Source organism: Phoenix dactylifera, chromosome 3 (assembly GCF_009389715.1).
Source record: "Phoenix dactylifera cultivar Barhee BC4 chromosome 3, palm_55x_up_171113_PBpolish2nd_filt_p, whole genome shotgun sequence".
Classification (NCBI taxonomy): Eukaryota; Viridiplantae; Streptophyta; class Magnoliopsida; order Arecales; family Arecaceae; genus Phoenix; species Phoenix dactylifera.
Window position 1 is genome coordinate 8,800,715 of NC_052394.1, and position 20,735 is coordinate 8,821,449.

The 20,735-nt window shown below is 37.4% G+C and overlaps 1 protein-coding gene and 1 pseudogene across 1 annotated transcript; one reads left to right on the forward strand and one right to left on the reverse strand.

Moving 5' to 3' along the window:
• Positions 1–275: 275 nt before the first annotated feature.
• On the forward strand, positions 276–8,326 carry LOC103700986 (annotated as a pseudogene).
• A 1,420-nt stretch (positions 8,327–9,746) lies between these two features.
• On the reverse strand, positions 9,747–20,342 carry LOC103700985 (beta-carotene isomerase D27, chloroplastic). The gene is made up of 8 exons (XM_008782905.3): positions 20,164–20,342; positions 19,999–20,079; positions 17,772–17,876; positions 14,724–14,823; positions 14,409–14,500; positions 14,219–14,299; positions 11,500–11,568; positions 9,747–10,075 (listed from the first exon to the last, which is right to left on the reverse strand). Exons 1-8 carry the CDS (start codon positions 20,290–20,292, stop codon positions 9,938–9,940), a joined length of 795 nt encoding a protein of 264 aa, XP_008781127.1. The 5' UTR covers positions 20,293–20,342; the 3' UTR covers positions 9,747–9,937.
• Between the last annotated feature and the right edge of the window lie 393 nt (positions 20,343–20,735).

Consider the following 20,735-nt stretch of genomic DNA (forward strand, 5'->3'; position numbering starts at 1 on the left):
CCACCGGTCCATTTTTATTAAAACAAGGCCGGTCGGCCCGCTTCAATCATCCTCGCCTGGAGGCAGGCAACGATATTGACGCATGGTCGGTCAGCGAAGCGCCAACCCGAACTCCGGCTCCTCTCGCTCTTCCCTCCGGGGTCTCTCCAATGAAATCCCACAAAATAGAAGGCCTTTCTAGGGCTGCTCCTCTTGATCCCCTCTCCAGTCTCCTAGAAACGATCCAGAGCTAGGTTTTCTCCAACCTCGTCCTCTCCCCCAACTCCAAGCCCTAATCCTGCTGTTGTTCTTCGCGAGCGAGCTCGAGATCGAAATTCGGGTTCGAAGGCTTCGGCATCAACCGGCCGGCGACCTACAGCTTCGAGCGATCCCAAGCGCCGCAGCGCCTCTACGTCCCACCTTCCTCTCGCCGCGGCGGGGGGCTCGACAGCTATGAGGACCACGACCTCGACAACATCGACTACGACCAGTCCGACGCAACCGACCGCCGGCCCGACGCCGGTGACGGCGACGGCGAGATCGACCCCCTCGACGCCTTCATGGAGGGCATACAGGAGGAGATCCGCGCGCCGCCGCCGCCCTCCGCGAAGCCAAAGGACAAAGAGGACAACTACCCGGACGACGAGGAGGACGACCCCGTGGAGAGCTTCTTGAGGGCCAAGAAGGACGTTGGCCTGACGCTGGCATCGGAGGCACTTCGCGCCGGGTATGATTCGGACGAGGAGGTGTATGCTGTGGCGAAGGCGGTGGATGCCGGGATGATTGAATATGATTCGGATGATAACCCGATTGTTGTGGATAAGAAGAAGATTGAGCCGATTCCAGCGTTGGATCATAGCGCTATAGAGTACGAGCTGTTCAACAAGGATTTTTAAGAAGAAAAGCCTTCAATTTCAGGTAAGTTGGTGCCATTTTCTACTGTTTGATTGTTGGGTTCCTATTTGTCTATATTCTTGCTTATACTGCTGCGTGTTTTTTTTTTTTTTTTGGCCAGTCCGAACTTGTTTTCTCTTTGCTTGTGTGCTGGTGGGTTCTTTTCCTATGAGAGTACTTGATGACTTCTATAGGAGTTTAACTTGAACACAGCGAAACATGTTTTCGTGCTCAACACCTAAAGACATGCTTGCTTACCATTTCTGGAAATGTTGCCATATAAATTATTAGCCTTCATATGTGTTTTGGCGTGTTATAATAACACTAAAAATTTTCTTTGTTCTGGGTTGAGTAGATTGTGGACAAGTCATGATTTTACTCTCCTTTATGTTATATTGTGCTTCTATAATTTTCTTCAACCATATATACCTCTTAAGAATCTTGGTTTATAGCTATAAGAAAAAAGATAATCAATGAAAAAAAAGTGGCATCTTGGATATGATCCTAGCTGCTCACATGCAGCTCAGGTTTAGGAGAGAAAGGATATTGGTACCAAGGAAAGGGAGAAGAGAAAGGAGAGGAGATCTGGCTAGCCTCTCAGTGATCCGGCCTCCTCCAAGGATATTGGTACCAATATTGGCACGACACACCAGTCATTGACTAAAAAACATATCAATATTCATTTAGGACCAGAAAAAGGTTAAAAAGAAATTGAACAAACCAAAAGAACAAAAGAAAAGAAAAGGGCATGGTGGTACGGTACCACAATGCTAGACGGGATGTTAGTGTATTGCTACCATCCTGATTCAGGACAAAAAAGTACGGGGCGAGCCTGGATGGTCTTGTCTTGATATCATTCCAATCCAGGACAAAGCAGTATGGACCTTGCTACAAGATGGTGGAGTTGCGAAGTGTTTAAATGATGAAGCATATGAATGCTCTTTCTGCCATTTCAATCACAATAATGACATTAATGATGAGTTGATCCTTATCACATGCTGAGCTTCCCATATTTTGTAAAATGCTGCTTTTTAATTTCTTTATCTTTTTTTTCCCCATTTTAATTGGATATATGTGAAGTGGTGACACAACTTTTGGGAGGGTTCACATAGGCTGACAGCCAGTTGTAGAATTCCTAATGCTTGGTTAAGCCTTCTTGATTGGACTTATTTTTCACATTTGTGTGGTTAAGCTTTCTTGTTGGTTTCTCTCTCAAGAACTTTAAATTGTAACGAGAAGCTTTATATTTTTGGAGCTGTTGGACTGTAGTTGTTTGGGCTACCTTGAACAATAGCATCCACCAAGATATGCAACTTAGGAAGAATTCTTAAGTAATTCTGATGCTTGTTTCTAGACTGTTTCAGGAAATAAATATCAGGCACAATCTGCAATTGACATGCATGTGCATATCATGTTAGGTAGCATATTATTCAACTGCAAATAATGTAACCTTGAAGTATATCAACTTCAGCAATATTTCATTACCTACTGAAAGTTGACATATTGAGATTATGAGGTTGAGTTATTTTTATTCTTTCCTTGTTAATGTAATGATCAAGGATGAAAGTATCGTGTGATGTACCCATGTCTTCTAGAGATTAGAACGGTATAGGCATGGTATATAGTTATCCAAAGAATATAGAATCTCAAATTATCATACATAACTATTCATGTATTGACATACATATCTACTCATGTATTATGCCATGAAAACTTAAATTTCATGATTGTTTTACACATTAAAAACATAATCTCAAAATTCATCATACGTACATACATACATTACATAAATATCTATTCATTTATTATGAACTACAGAGGAACATGTAACCCTGTTTGCACATCTAAAGGAATTTTACATGTCGTACTGGTGCAGTGGATACTATGGGTAGCTCACATAGTAAGAGTTTTGAAACAAGCTTTGACACTATGTTATACAATGGTTTCTAAGCTTCGAGAGATATGATATGAAGATATTTTATAAATACCATGTTCTTTTTGAATATTGGCTTTCAAAAGCCTCATAGAGAATAGGAGAACAATTAGGAGTTCAAGACAGTGTAAAGTAAAAAGAAAGGTTGTTCAAGATGGCCGGGTATAGGTTTGAACCAGAGAAGTAGGGTATAACTCCGCATTGTTACATATAGGCTTGTGTGTTTGGAGGTGATATTTATCAATATTGGTTGGCACACACTGTATAAAGGTACGCCAAATGGTATGGTTGGTTGGTTCGACACTTTATGGGTTGTGGTAGTTATATATTGTTAAAGGATTTCTGAAGATTTCTGAAAATTTCCAGTTGAGTTATTTTTGTTGCTTTTGCCTCGGCTGAGTTATATTTGTAGCCTTTGCCTTTCCTATTATGATTTGTACATATGGTTTATAATTTTCTTTTGTATAAGTGTCTATGATTATTCAGAGCTGTAGATATATGTGAGAGCAAGTCATGACCTTGATGATAGTATTTACTTTTAGATTGTAATCATGCAAAGGCACTTGCAGAGATGGGTTCGTAAGGGGGACCATCATAGATAACTTTAGTTTATGTGCTTTCCATGAACAAAATAAGGTACTTACCATTGCTTATTCTCTATAAATATTCTTTATATCTATCTGTTGGTTTTCTCGTAAATGACCTTTTGATTCAATCTAATGTGCAGTAACTTTGCATTCAGAGATCTGCTTGTTTAGTGATATTCTTGCTGTGAACATAATTTCTTGGCTGTGAATTTCAGTTTCTTTTGGATTTATGTGGAGATTAATGTGAATTCGATATGGGGTGAACTGCCATTGACTGTGTTCTTTTCTTCTCTACCTCCAGGGATGAGTGAGCAGGATGTTACTGAATATCGGAAAAGCTTAGCTATACGTACTTCAGGTTTTGATGCACCAAGCCCCGTTAAAGCCTTTGAGGATTGTGGGTTTTCTACTGCATTAATGAATGCTATTGCGAAGCAAGGTTATGAAAAACCTACACCAATACAATGCCAGGCTCTACCAATCGTGCTTTCTGGGAGAGATATTATTGGCATTGCAAAAACTGGTTCAGGGAAAACTGCTGCTTTTGTACTTCCTATGATTGTTCATATTATGGATCAGCCTGAACTGCAAAAAGAAGAGGGCCCAATAGGTGTAATATGTGCTCCCACAAGAGAATTAGCACATCAAATATATCTAGAAGCAAAGAAGTTTGCAAAACCTTATGGAATACGGGTTGCTGCTGTCTATGGTGGAATGTCCAAACTTGATCAATTCAAAGAACTCAAGGCAGGATGTGAGATAGTTATTGCCGCTCCAGGAAGACTGATCGACTTGCTGAAAATGAAGGCACTGACAATGTTAAGGGCAACTTACCTAGTACTTGATGAAGCCGACCGGATGTTTGATCTTGGCTTTGAACCACAGGTACGATCTATTGTTGGTCAGATAAGACCTGATCGGCAGACACTACTTTTTTCTGCAACCATGCCCTACAAAGTTGAACGATTGGCCAGAGAGATTCTCACTGATCCTGTAAGAGTTACAGTTGGGGAGGTTGGGATGGCCAATGAGGACATTACCCAAGTTGTTAATGTAATTCCTTCTGATGATGAGAAAATGCCATGGCTTCTTGAAAAATTACCTGAAATGATTGATGAAGGAGATGTTCTCGTATTTGCATCTAAAAAGACTACAGTAGATGAGATTGAAAGCCAGTTGATTCAAAAAGGGTGCAAAGTTGGAGCCCTTCATGGGGACAAAGACCAGGCTTCTCGAATGGACATTTTACAGAAGTTCAAATCTGGTACATACCATGTCCTAGTGGCAACTGATGTTGCTGCGCGTGGACTTGACATAAAATCAATCAAGTCAGTTGTTAATTTTGATATTGCCAGAGACATGGATATGCATGTCCATCGTATTGGAAGAACAGGCCGTGCTGGAGATAAAGATGGGATTGCATACACTCTTATCACACAGAAAGAGGCATGCTTTGCTGGTGAGTTGGTCAACAGTTTAGTTGCTGCTGGTCAAAATGTGTCTCCTGAACTGATGAATCTTGCTATGAAGGTAAGGTTTTGCAAACTCAGTATTTATTATTTCTGCACCAAGTGTCGAGTAAGAGCTTGTAGGTCTGTTTCTCCTTTGTTCTGTTACAGAGCCATCTTTTCTGTCTGCATCTTACACAAGTTCGCTTTCTTCTTCTATTGATGCATTCAAAATCTGCATGAATGATCCTTCTCTTTCTTTTCTTCCATATTCTGAACTTTTAGATGCACACTCCATCTCAATGCTGCTCCTTTGAACTTTGAACACGGTTCTGTGTTAATGTCTCATTTTTTTCTTTTCCTTCATACTAGTGCTATGCTAGTTGGACTCTTAGGTTCTTCTTTAGAATAAACATGAAGCTTTTGGTTTTCTAGAAACAAATAGTTGAAATAACAGGTTGCAATGCTCTTTTTTTTTTTATTTTGCTTGAAGACTGAATCAAAATTCTTTAAAATTTCAGGATGGGAGGTTCAGGGCCAAACGTGATGCAAGAAAAGGTGAGTGTAGTGAGTGTATACTGTTGATGTATGTCAGTCTGCAAATTTAACTGTTGAGGTGATTTGTATATTGTGTAACTTTAAATTTTCAGCTTTCTTGTACTGTTTAGTAACATGATGAGAACTTTTCTCAGGTGGAAAGAAAGGGGGAAGCTGAGGAAAAGGTGCAAGTGGGCGAGGTGTACGTGGTGTTGATTACGGTCTCGGCATTGGTTATAATCCTGAGTCCGCAAATGCAACATCACAAGTTGTTCCAAGTCGATCAGCTACTGTTAATTCCCTGAGGACAGGGATGATGACACAGTATAAAAGCAATTTTGTTGCTGCCACATCGAGTCCTCAGTGTGACGGTAGAAACCAATGTAGTATATCTTCCAGTGGGAAACCAGTTCTACGTGGTTTTGTGTCTGGTGGTTTAATTAGTGGAGAGGCATATAAATCACAGCCAGCTACTTCTTTTACTCCTGCCTCTAAGTCAGGAGGAAACACAAGTGAAAATGGAAATCAGAAGAACCCTGAAAGGTTAGCCATCTGAAGTCAATTTTCACGATTTCCTCATTGCTTCCTTTTTTAATGGTTTTTAGCTGGCCATCATTATGGTTCGAAAATGTAGCTCTAGCAATATAACTATTCACAAATCACTAAAAAATTTGTTTATTTTATTATGCTTGTTTTTGTTGCTGATTATATATTTTCATCATTGCAGTTCTAGAGATAGGCCTCGGGAAAGAAAGCGACCATCTGGATGGGATCGTTAACCTTACTCCAATGTATGATTACGCTTTTTTGTTTTCCTTTTTTGATAGATCAAGACTTGCATTTATGCTTAATTTCATCATGTCTTGGTGAAGTCTTTGCTTTTGTCTATTGCTCAATAGCGGTTGATTTTCATCCCTATCTTTCCCCCTGTCACGAGGTGAGTGTTTTCTGACTCATAAACACTTGGGCAGCTCCCTGACATACCACACACCAAGGCCAGCCCTCCTAGGTCTTTCCTATGGACATACATATAATGATATAAACAAGCAGCAGTCCAGCCCCGTAGCCAAGTATGCACCTCTATGCCCCTGCCTGGCATCTCTGTCGAATTGAACACATGTGACACTCTCGAGTGCCTGCAAGCAACCTGACCCCTTGGGTCAACCGCAATGCTCATGCGCACCTCCATGCTATAGTATAGACTCTTCTTCCCAAGAGTGCTCCGCAACTCGGCACCTCTATGCCATCTCTATAGCTTTGCCCTCCTTGCTATGCCGGTCCCATCATCAAACCAAAAGCCTATGCATGCATCCCTTGCAGAAATTCAATGATAAAGTGATTAAAGTTTCATCATAAAAAATCATTGCACCATCTGGTACAATGCTTTTGTTTCCTAACGGGCATGTTGACTAACATACATAGCAATCTGTTGCTGCACCAATCTGTTTAACTTTGAAACAAAGAAAAACATATCCTGCCATTTATTGTTTTGCTGTTTGCCAACATTTTTAGATTCTGACTAGATCGAGTCACAACTTAACAATATGCATGCTGTAAAGGGTTTTCATTGAAAAGCTGCAATATTATTAACATATGAGTTCCAAATATTATATCAGTATTTTTACACCTCTTTAGCTTCGCTGATGCAAACAGGTAAAAAGGTAATGCTTATCTTCTGTTTATTTGTGGACATTGCTTTCATAGCAGAGTTTTCCTGGAGCATAGGCAAAAAGCCAATTGGTGTTCTTCCACCTGTATGAGAGGGTATGATTTACTGATTGATTAAAAGAGGTCTGACGAAATTAATCACCACATACCTCGCCGGTCATGTGATCATTAGAGTGTTTATCTCACCTCAGGAACTTGTGGCTTAGCTTTTAAAGATCCCTTTTTTTGTTTTGCTTTTTATCCAATAGGGCAAGTGGATATTTACGCCATGAGGAAGCTTTTACGATTATCAGCTTTTACGTTCACTGAAAGATAAAATAAGAGTTTCTTTCTTTTGAATTCATGGTCAGTTCTTGCTTAATGCTAAGGATAATTTATTTGTTAAATCTTTTAGATTCATTATTTGCATTCATCATATTCACATATAGCTTCATGTGATTGTGGTAGAAATATAATTCCTTAAGTTTTGCATCTTTAATCAGCATTTACTAGTGCGTGCGTGCATAAAGACCTGACAGGATATTTGCGCTTTAACTTTTTCAAAGTGAAAGGCAATGGGTATGCAGTTAATATGCAGTTAAAACGTTTTGATTTATGTTTTACTTGGTAAATGCATTAATTGTTTCAATTTCTGATATCAATCCCCCCTCTTTCTCTCTAACATGCAGCAAATTTCTTGCTGTAGCAGCATTTCCTTTTTCATTGGTTGTAGTAGTAAATGCTATCTTTTGATAGTCAGAGACAATAGAATTACAGGATTGTTGACACCATGAAAAATGAGTGGGTATCCTCTAATTTGATTAATGTATTTAAACAATTAAGAGCTAATGCGAAGCATGATTTGCAAATTCTTCCGAAACTTTTTCCCTTGCATAGAGTGAATTCATTCTGTTACTTTCATATCTATTCTCGAACCTGTGAGGCATGGTTTGCCGCTGCATATCCAAACTTCCTTGTGATAATGCACCAGGTAACAGAGTTCTAGTTTGGGGGAGCTCTTGAAAGAAAGATAAAATCCTTCAAGACTGCAAGGTGCTGGATATTACTGTTAAGGGCAAAAATTATCTTTTAGAAATTAAAAAGGTCAGTTGCCTCTCTTTAACCATGCATGTTAGATATGTATTTGACTCTTCTTGAGCTATCCTAGTAGCTATAAAATACTTCCGAATATAGTTCTTTGTTACCTGTCCTTGGTATTTTACTGTTGTTCTCTGCTGCTTGTCTACATTGGCATTGTAATCTTTTTTTAAGGAAAAGGTAATTTTGATGCATTTTAATCAGGATTTAATCATTATTTTCTTGTAGCCCATGGTAACTTGAAAACAGAGTATTGCTGTAATTAGAGCTGCTTGCAGTATTTTTTTTGTCTGTCTAAGGGACCAACATTAATCATAGAATGGGAAAATGTGATGGTTTAAGTTCTAAACAGCAGGAAACAAGGGCTGAAACTCAGATGCAGTGATGATGATATGTAGGTGTCAATGTCCAGGTAGAAATACAGCATAAGATGATGACGTCTGGCTGCTATCAGACTAGGTGACTTCCTTCCGTGCACCGAAGTGGTAGATGAGCAGACTGGCTCATTGTTTCTTTTATTTCCTAATAGCACTCAGTTGTTTATGAATAACAGAGATTTGCGAAGAGATCTGTTATGATTACTCGGTTTGCAGAATAATTAAAATGTCATTGAGGTGTCTATTAGCATGCGAAGTCTCAAAAATCAGACACAAGGCTCAGTCTAATTAAGCTGATAATTGAGTCAGCTGGATATGCACGCACAGGAGCTCAATTAGATATGAGTATATATGGGAAACCAGCAAGTTAACATGTTCAAAATGGTAATCCTACTTTCTTGCTCAAAAGGCATGTTCAAAATGGTGTAGTTGATGAACTTGGCACCTACTATTCCCCATGTTCTGCTGTTGCCCGGTACATTTGAATTTTAATTGAGCAGTGGGAGAGCTGTGACGGATTTAGTAGTAACAAATGTTCGTAAATTGCAGATACATATCCGAAAGTGCTTTTCATGAGGCTTCTTTATGGTGAAGTATATTTTATTTGTTCGGCGTGTCTTCGGTTCATTTGCTCCTGATTTGAATCCAGCTCTATTGACATTATATTTTAGATAGAGGCTTCAGGAAGTTTGGCTGGAGTATTTTAAGAGACGATTGAATTTATGTTGTACCTGATTCATTTGCACGCGGAACATGTCTGCTTTTGAACATGGCAGGTTCGTTATTTTGTTGGAATAAACAACGCATGATCAGTATAGCCCAAAACCTAGACTTCTGATTTGCTCTTCATTGCCACCAGAATTTTCTCCTTTCCGGAGGATGGGCGAAGCGCTTTTTTGGCGGCAACGATAAACGAACAATTTGCTTGGCTGTTTGGATGCCTGGATGAGCTATCTAGAGAACAAACGGTGGGAGAGTGAAAAATTGTTTCTGACCAAAGAATCTCTGGCTTGTGTGATTCCAAAAATATTAAGATGGCGGGAATCATCTCTGAGAAAGATTCTAACATCCTAATTTTCAGGGATAAAGCTTGCCATTTTTTGGCGTTACCGTCCGACTTTTGTCTACAGCTGCTGTCTTCTGATGTGGATTATATCCACGGACTAGTTATGCGGCCATCAAAACAGGAATATAAATCTCACCGCAGATGCCCGATACGGGCAATGAACTAGCACGCATACAGCCATTAAAGTTTAAACCGAAAAGCTTATCCATTATTGACAGGACAATGTGATGGCCTGATGACGGATTTGAAAAGATCTGCGCACATCTTTCGTGATTTATGGTGCAATCGGCTTGCAGTTATAATCTTACGCTTACAGAATCACGGTGGTACATGTGAATAACGAAAACAATAACAGGTTTCTGAATGTTTTTTTATAGCTTTGGGCATAGGTCAATGTCACCACTTCTGCCGAGGTCTCTGCGACGGCTGGCATTCGGGCATATGGCCAGGCAAGGCTCTTGGAGGGCTTTGTCAGTGGCCGGTGGTGGAGGCAGAATTCCAAAGTTGAACTGCCAAACGGAAACCCGAATTAGTAACTGGTGGTGATAGCTTCCACGTCCTCTTAAGCACCTCACTTCCCAAAGGAAGAGAGAGAGAGAGAGACAGAGAGAGATGGAGCATATCTGCGTTTGTGGCTCACTCTGATGACACGAAAATGGGTTTGTACAACATGGCTATTTTGATGGGGCTCAACATGTTTGCAAGGAGGTATATTTAGATAAATTATCCAGACTATCCCATTCACAAATAAATGAGGTGAAAAAGTATTGCTTTTCTACGAAGGCATGTCACATAGGCCCTGTTTGGCATTGTTTTTGAAGAGTCAAAAAGCTCTTCCTAAAAGATTAGATGCTTTTTTGGATGATTTTAAGATGTGTGGTCCAAATTTTGAAATAGTTTTCTAGCTACTTTTAAAGTTGAAAAATATTGATGAAGGAACAGCTCTAATTTTAAGCTGTTGGGCAAAAGCCTTTTGAAATATGTTGGGAAGCTTTTTCTGGTGGCTCACTCGAGAGATTTGGATTCTTATCTCCACAACAATTTTTTTTAAAAAGATTAATGTAATACCCTTTATTGCCATAATCATTTAAGTTGGTACATTTTTAATGTTGTAGTCATGTAATTAAGGATTTTGAGTTTCAAGATTATGCCACTTAATTATTTAGCGATTGATGAATTACATAAAGAAAGAAATATAGAATAAAGTCAAACATTTATGTTTCTATTAAAATCAAGAATTATTCAATTTGCTATCATGATATTCTATTTTACTGGGTAATCACCTATAAAAAAAAAATATATTTATTATATTATTTAAAATAAAATAAAAACTAAATTATAAGTTAATTATACTTTATAATAACAATTTTGGATAGTACAACATAATAACAATATACATATTATATTTATTATTATCAATATTATTATATATTATAATTATATTATAATATTATAACATTATAAAAATATTTTTATATTTTAAATGAGTAAAAAAATATTACTTATTATATCATTTAGATTAAATATCAAAATAAATAATTTATAGATTAAGAATATTTTTAGTAACAATTTTTCATAATACGAATATTTAGAAAATTGAAATCACTGTATAATATTCTTTATTATCATTTTCTGATACTAAAAGCATTTTTTCAGTTTGGTTACCGGTTAAAGTTCCACAACATTTCATAAACGTAGTTACTAAACATCAAGCAACTTTTTGTTAAAAGCTTTATTAACTGTATTGTTTAAAGGCCTTACAGACAAAAGCTTTACCACCTATAACAATCGAATGGGACTATAGTCAATGGCTCTTAAAAGATGCAGTATCGGATAGCTCTAGAAGTGTTCCGACACAAGGAAAGCTAGTTACTGATGAGGTAAAACTAGATTAGCAGCACGGCATTATAGACAACAATGTAAATCAATTTACCTGGCAGCTATGGTCACTGAAGTTTGGCTCCATATGTAGTGGGACTCCCATGCATTCCTTGAAGAAAGTCTGAAAGCAGATATCTCATAATTATTAAATAAATACTAATCAAAGAAAAAAATTTTAAGTAACATATATTATATATTCTAATATGCTGAAATTCACGGTATTGACATTCCTGGGACATCAAAGATTGAAATTCATTCTTCATACATCTTGCCCAAAGGAAGAAAATTCTTCTTCTTTTGACAAATGAGAAAGCTGTTATTTTTTCACATCATACTGCAGTATTTAGTAAAATGTAATATTTCTACCATTCACAAATATCTTGAGCATTGATACCATGCCCTTTTCATGTAGTTAACCTACCATAAAAATCATCCAAGTTCTAGCGATGCACAAACCACTACGTTTGGAAGGCTGCCAACTCCTCTGGTCTCTTAATGGGCAATCAAAGATAAACCAAGTATCATATAGCCAAGAAAATGAGTGTTCTAGGAGGATAGAGAGAGAGAGAAGCCCTAAAGGTTCCTAATGCCCCCTACCTCCCAAAAAAAAGGAGGCAAAAAATCAGATACACATAATTTAAGTCTTTAATCATATTAAACCTAAATTCCTTACATCAGATTGACATCTCTTCTGTCTCTTGGAACGCTTAACAAATTCTTATTGCCAAGCAGATCTTCGATGATATCTGACATGCAAAGGTATAGCACTTCAATTTTTTTTTCCTCTCTCCATGACAATTACGCAGCCCACAGTTACAGTCCGAACAATAAAACTTGGAATGGACGAGGTTACCACTGCTGTACTTAAGCGCATAACTATCGGCGTCTTGGAGTTAACTGAACTACAGTATCTCCTTAGGGCTCGTTTGGTTCGCAGGAAAACGAGGGGGGAAAGTGTGGTCAACGGGAAAGTAATGAAATGCCTCTTGTTTGGTTGGAGTTTTCAAAGGAGAGAGATGGGAAAGTTGTATTCCCATGGGAATATGATTCCCACATTTCATGGGAAAGTCTTTCCCATGAGAAACATGGAAAAGTTACTTTCCCATGAGAAACATGGGAAAGTTACTTTCCCATGAGGTGGGAATCACTCCTTTTTTATTTTTTCCCAAAAAGACCCTTCAGCATTAAAGAAGCATTAAAGAGGCATTAAAGACCTAATTTTTATTAAGGGCATAATAGGAATTATACATAACTTTCCTAGGAAAGTGGATGGTCAACCAAACATAAGCACTTTGGAAATTAGTCACTTTTCCATGGTTAACCAAACATGTCAAAAGTACTTTCCTAGGTATCCTCTTCCTAGGAATCTGATTCCCAGGAATCATATTCCTAGGAGGGAAAATACTTCCCGTGAACCAAACGAGCCCTTAAAGAATGTCACTTGGTGTTGCCGATGCCATGTTTACATACATGCTTGAGTCCAGCTGTAACATGTTTCAGTATTTGGAGCCAGCGAGAAGCATTTAATATTAGATGCAAATCAATAACACTGCCAATGCTGCTTCTAAGCCTAGATGGAAAAATGGAGGATTGCCATTAGGTCCATAGCTAGTTGCAAAAGGCATCTCAAACTATGAAATGGTTCCTAATATGTGAAAAGGCATGCCAATGGCTATATAAATTGAATTGTCTTTTAGGTGGATAATATCCATTCTTCTTCTGCTAGCATGCCCCTGCAAATGCATATAGAGCAACATAACCAGTCTGTCATCTGGCAGCAAGTTGTCGCTTGATATCCATACTTGTGCCTGATTCAGTACTAACCTGCACTTGAACCATGTTACCATGATGAACCATGTCAGATTGCTTCTGAATTGTGTCAAATCATGCAGAATCACGCCAATCTCCACCCTCTGAACCAAGCAATTGACAATGCTCGTAACTGAACTACCATGCTAACCCATAAACCATAAACCACTATCAATTGGACCAGACCAAGCATTTGCACACTGGGGACCAATCACTGGATTGCGCTACACCACAGTGATTTGATTGTGGAACCTTCCTTCTATCGGGAAGAATATTAACATCTGGGTCACTGCCCCTGTGGCCTAGCAACTTATCACCAAGAATCTTGTTTGTCTTGATAACTATAAACACAAAACAGCTTTACAATGCTACACTATGTGCTATTAAAATGGCAGTAAAAATACTTATCCTTGACAACTCAATATGTCCTTCAATCACCTGATGATGGTGGTGAGGGGTTCGGCAAGAACGAATAATAAAGAATAGCAACCTCGATTATCGACCCTCTCATCAGATCATGAAATTTTATATTAGTAATACGATCAACTTCCAGCAGTATAAGAAAATTGAAATATTTATTCTGAAGTCCCGGAAGGAGGATTCAAATTAGTAAATCTCCAAATATAATCTAATGCTCTTAAAAGTTTTTTCTTCTCTACCTTTTCACGTTGCTTCCTTCTCAAATTTCCTATTAGGGTCCTCAAATGTCTATATGTCTACAAGAAACTATGTAAACGAAAGTTCCTAGGTAGCAATGCCTCCTTACTTGGGAAACACTCTCCTATCTACAAGAAGCTGTGGAAAATCATAGTTCTTAGATAGAGGCACCACCTTTTCTGGAAGAAACAATCATAATTTGCTAGAGATACAGGGAAATAAGCAATTTCATGTCATTTTATGGTATAAAAGACATAGTAAATTAACATAAATCTTAAAGTGAAAATATGTAAATCAGCACTAACCTGTGTTGGCAGTTTACATGTGTTAATACAAATTCCAATGCATTTACTTTCTTCCAGATACTTGCACCTGTCTACAAACACCTACATGAATGGAGTACCAGTGTAACCAACCAACAAAAGTAGACACAATAAATCAAGAGAGGGATTGGATGAATGTATAAAAACTGCAAATTTCAGATAAATACAGTACCCCACTGGTGCAAGAGGACCCATCAGGCAGATCAACTAAATTGACTGAGCATGGGCCCATCAGCCACTGACAAGAAAGTGCAGTTGCTCTTGCTTCAGAACACAAAGTAACCTTAAGTAACCACCACAAAATGGAATATTGAAGATGCATATCAAGCTCAAATAGGAAACTATGCTACTTAATTTCAGGTTTTAAGATCAGCTAGTGTACTAAATGTTTCTATATAGCACAGTATTGAACGGGAAAAGCAAAGAACATAAGATATTGAAATTGAAAACCAGTAATCATTGATAAATTGAATTTACAATAACTCACCAACCATCATGGACGCTATTCTGCCACCACCTATAGGTGCTATGAACATCTTAAAAAGAATGAGTAAGAATGGAGGAAACAATGATTGTAGTATGCGGACCTGTCATCCAGAATACCCATAGGCAGAGAAAGATTTTCAAGTAATAAAGTCAGATGCTTAACAAAGGAAAGATAAATAAACCACAAAAGCACATGCACACACACATGCACGCGCATGCGCACACACGGAAAAGAAAAAAAAAGATAACATAGACACAAAGTACTAGAGTAAGGTTAACAATAAATATGCTCTTTGAAGGTAGGCCATATTAAATATAATAAGCAGATAAAGATCACATGTCTATGCAGGAAAAGGTAGAAAGTTTATCAAACTTTGAGAAATATAGTGCAGCGGCCATAGTACATGTAAACTAATAATTGAAATCATGTCTGTTATGTGCATGTACTTCTTTTCTATTTTTTTGTTTGCTGTTGTTTATTCCTTTTCTTTCTTCTTCCTTTTTCCTTTTTTTCTTTTTTTTGAGGGAGGGGTTTGTTTGGTTTGTTCCCTTTTTTTCAAATATAAGGTCAAAGAAGAAACAAAAAATAGGATAATCTTCATATTGTGAAGATCTTGAACCTTATATTGTTATTAAGCCTCAATAATCTGCCATTGATGAATTATGGTCAACCTGAAACTTTTCTTGATCCAGAAATCAAGTTGAACATTCAGCTTCCTGAGATAAACCAGAAGCTGAAGGCACTAGAGTTTGTTGACAGTCCACTGGAGAATGAAAGGTCTCCATAACCACTATCAATTTAAGATGATTTGGGTGTTAAGATAAATGGAAGGGAGGCTAGGCTCCGTGCGAAATTCAGAGAGCAAAGACAGAAGATCATTTCAAAGTTGATATAGAAGAATCCTACTTTTAAACCTCCTTAAGAATACAAGCTGACAAAGCTCTACAGGAAGCTGTACGTACCAGTAAAAGAATATACTGCACATACATGAAGAGAAGAAGGATGTTCCTTGTTTGTGGGATGCCTGCCCTCTCCCGAATGGATGAATAGGAAGAACCAAGCTAACAAAAGGCACAAGAGAGAGACAGAGAGAGAGAGAGAGAGAGAGTTGATACGCCCCTCTTCCCTTAGGTCCCAGGTGGGGGGGCAAGTGTGACATGGAACAGCTGGATGAGCCTTGGCCTCCAAAGACTCAACTAAGAAAGCAGAAAATCCAGAAGATTATTTCAAGAGAATGAGACATGTTAGGCTGTAACCAAAGTTATCATAAACCTGACCCGCTACCACTGCATCAGTCCATTTTCCTTTGGATGTTGTTATGCCCCAGACGTATACATGATGGGACCAAAGACCCGGTTGAGCAAATTGCTCATTTGAGACTAGTTGTGGAGAACCGCTCATAACGAGCGTCAGTCATTTTGCTGGTTCTCGACCTTGTTGTCTGGTGTAGCCTTTAGTTGGTAATGGGAGGGTACCCCCCAACTCTACCCATTCATCGTAGCGAATGGTCAACATATCATGCACCTAATTCTTCAAATTATTCTCTTTCTTTTCCTTCTTTCCCCCCATTTTTTCTAAATTACAGATGCCTTCTTCTATTGATACATATGGTAAATCAACATTTTCCATGTTTGTTTGAACTTCTTTTAATGAATGTCCACATAACCTGCTTTCTGGAATGTTTGACATACATGAAATTGATTTTATCCTTCAAAAGCTTTTCCAAGCTGGATTTTGAGCTATCGTCTATATAAACATTGGGTCTTAATGGTCAGAATCTATGATGACATGGAATTTCAATACAAGGTACAAGATAGCTAATTCAGTTTTCTTTTTTCTTCCTTGCTCTTTGGACTATTTTACTTTACCATGCTACTACCAATGTACAGGTCTGTATGCTATATTTTAATATTTTACCATTATGTTCTAAGCATCTAGCCTATAACATATCAATGCAAAGAAAAAGCCCTAACGATTAAGCTGGGTTTAGCTTTACTGGATACTGACCAAGTTAATGCTTCCTGTTTAATGCCAGGCTGTTCAAATTGCTAAAATGTCCAAATCATTTTTTGTTACTAAAGACCCAGATATTCTTAAGTATTTTCCTTATTTTTTTCTAATCCTGCAACCTGAAATTAAAGACATCTTCTTCACTAAGGCTGTTGCTGAGATGAAAAGCAAATATACAAGGAAATTTGAAAGGTTTTCTGAAGTTATCCTCTGACATCCTCCTAATCCATGTCTGCATATTGGTTAAATTTCTATATTCTAAATCAAATATGTGCACTGCAAAATGATTTATGGATTTCTTGGCATCTCAAAAGTGCCAAGATCCAGTTGTTATCTCAAAAACCTAAAACTGCTGATAAAAACCCTAAAGTACCTGAGAAAGGAAAGCAACTCATCATCATCTGAAAACGTGAGACCAGCTTATAAACTTGTTGGAGAAACCATGACAAAACAAAAAATTATATAACCCATCAAGACAAAGTGAACATTAAGTTGACTATCATTTAATATTGCTTGATATATAATAAACTTTATGTGATATATGTAAAGACGTGCCTGATATATAATATAAATTTATAGAACCATTGAAGGGCATACACTACACAGAAAAACATAAGCATGAATAGTGTATCATTCATTGAAACAGAGAGTGCATATCCATGCATGGCAGTGTGCATGATTTCATGTCTGTATGCATGCAAATGCCCCAATTTATGCACGAGTTGTAAGAGTGCATGGGAAGTTATTGGTCTTTTGTTGTGTTAAAACAGAAATATCTAATCATAAATGCATTCAAAAGTTTGAGTAAAGACCTATATAAATATCACATGCACAAACCACATATTTTCATTTCATACATGCGCTCGCATATGCACGTGAATGCTCATGCACATGCATATAGATTGATATAAACGTGCTTATAGTATTGATAGATTCATAGATGGATGGGATGGATACATGTTACATGAACATGTGGGCATGCATATACACATGTATATGCACACATATAGAAGGAGATATAGAAGTTTTTTGAAATACCGCAGATTGCTCAGTCTCCAAATTGCTTTTCCCCTTCATCATAAGACGATTTGCAACTTCAATCAGCCCACCATATCCAGGCTTCTCAGAATCCCATCCAACCTCCTACAGCTTTTAAAACATGAACATGTTGCAAGAACATCATTTATTTTCTGAGGTAAGGCAAAGAAAAAAAGTTGCATGCCCTCAATTTACCAGCAAGAGTATGCAATGGCATAACAAAGAACAACATTGCAGAGAACAAGGAAAGAACCCAGAGAGATAGAAGTTGAAAACAAGAAATGGTGGTTGCTGTTATATATTATATAGCAACTTATTTCTTGTGTTCCTAACATAATGAATATATAACACCTTTTTGCAATATCTAGAACAGTTGAAGAAAACTTTATACACCTAGCTCAAAATCAAACTAAAAAATGCCATCCCAAGTAAAAGAAGGGGGCAAAAACAAATAAATATGCTTTTTGTGATCCTCTTTTGGCTACGTTATGTTCAATAAGAGATGACGACATAAAGTTTCTGTTAGTGTCCCTCTCTGATGAAAAGCATCGTTAACAATCCCTATTGCTATATAGCAGGTCCAGAGCTTTATGACGCCCTTTCATTCTTCTCAAATGTTATATCCTTTCAATAAATTAAGCTCAGCAATGCCCCCAACGAGATCAATTTCAAATATTTGATTTTAAAAAATTCTAAGAAATTTAAAGTGGCATCCGGTTATGATCATGGTAGGCAAAGCTTTTCTTCTAGACTAAATGTGACAATGCAAGAACCTACCAACAGCAAGACAACCTAATGAAACTAAAGTTTTGCAGAATGTGAAAAGAGCAGTGACAACTTCAAAGTATAACAATCAAATCCAACTAGATCAGCTCACAACCTTTCCAAAATAATTTCCTGGATACAATGTTTTGAAAACATCAAATAAACAAGTCTTGCTTAAAGCAATTATTATTCTTCTTATCTAGTCACAAAATTTAGTTTTTTATATTTTTTTGCTCTTTTCCTCACAACGATTGATTTCAACATATGTTTCTTAGGTGATGGAGAGAAGCCATTGATGAGTATTGGCATTCACGGAGGGCATATGAATTTGCTGGGTATGGTTATACAGAGTCTGAAATAAAGTCTAGATGCATAGTTTGCTGCGTGGCATGAAAATCAATATTAACATAAAGGTGTATGCCATTCCTTAGAAATAGTAGCACAAAAATGATGCGGTAGTAGTCTTACTGGCATGACCTATCTGCATATCATAGGAGGTCATGCATCAGCAAGTATTAATTAATTCGCAAATACTGCTCCAGTCACTAATTTTTTTAAATTTATTGAAATTTTTAAAATGCATACTTTTTTTGTAGAATTGCATTTCTTCAAACTTATATTTAGATATCAGTTTGTGATCTTCATTTATTAAAATGATGCTGTTTGTTTCAGTAAAAGTTATCAAAATGAGATTCACAGATTCAATATGATGTGATTATATGGGTCAAACCGGTACATGAAGCTTCTTAAATGCATATTTCATCAACACATAGGTATTCTAGACACTCTAGATTAGAAAGAAAAAAAGGTTTCCCTAGCAAATTCCTACAGCTAGAATATCCATTTAACATGGCTGTGTGTCTGCCCATGTACTTGCATGCAAGGTTTTAGCACAAAGAAAACATATATCATGCAGAGTGCCAACTGATACAGACCATGTAGAGGTCAGAGACAATCTTGTAAAAAAAAGTGCGCACAGCTGATGAGTCTAGAAATGCTATCAATTGATGGGGAAAACAACTAAACGGACATGTTGTCTGGGAACCACTTCGCTATCCAAAAATGAGAATACCAGTAAACCAATTAGTCTTCTAATTGATGCGGTGTTTGCTTATTTGGTTTTCAACAAATCATCCATTTGAAGGAGCAAAATCTTGTACTTGTTACCGTCTATTACTTTTTTACATCTAATAAAACAAGAAGACAAACATTACTGCGAGAAAGTTACCGAACTCGGACTTTAATTTCACCGTAGAAGAGAATACTCGGAGTTCCATAGTCAGTGAATAGAAATTTTAAACAAAAAAGATTTCAAAAATTCAAAATTTCACATCCGAAATCCAACCATACAGAGACAGTTATTGAAGCATAATCTATTGAATTATCATAAAAAAGTTCCAGATCTAATTCAAAAATTTAAGGAATTCTTATCCGACATCTCCTGCAAGAGAATCGAGCTCACCTCCACCATTTTCTTCCTAAAAACCTTCAGAAGCAGACCATCAAAGATACCAGGCTTGTATTCGGATTTCGGCGTATCAATCTGAAAGGCAAAGGAGAGAAAACGATGAGAATTTCCATCAAGAAATCACGCAATGGGGTGAAAGGAGGGAGAAAAGAAACGAACCGCTTGAGATCTAACTGGAGAGCAGGCAACCCGAAACATAGGGTTTCCACCGGAGCGGTAATGGCGTCCGAGAGGCGAGCGGGAGGAAACGAGGAGTGAGGGAGCGCGAAGGATAGCGAGGGTCTCCATTAAAGCCGCCTTTCACAACGGATGGCGGAGGGAAATATGATCATTTTTTCGGTCAAAATATCGCTTCATTGTAACCCAAAATATTCAGGTGCACGTCACGTGCTTAAATGTGGCGATATTGGTTTTGGACAAGGGGTTATTTACAAAGTGATTTATATTAAGTTTGAAATAATATTGGCAATTTTCATGGATACCAGCAAATTAGGACGTGCAATGCTTGTTAAAAAATATAATAAAATATAAAAATTATCATTATTTTTTAAAAAATATGATAAACTAAATAATAAAAAATAAATATAATATCTATAAGATGTGCTCGAAGATAATAAAATTTTAAAAATCAATTTATTGAGTAATTGAATAAGAAATTTGTAGGATAACATAATGTCATAGATAAATTGCATACAAAATACTTTTAACAGCCTATTTTGGTCATATGTCAC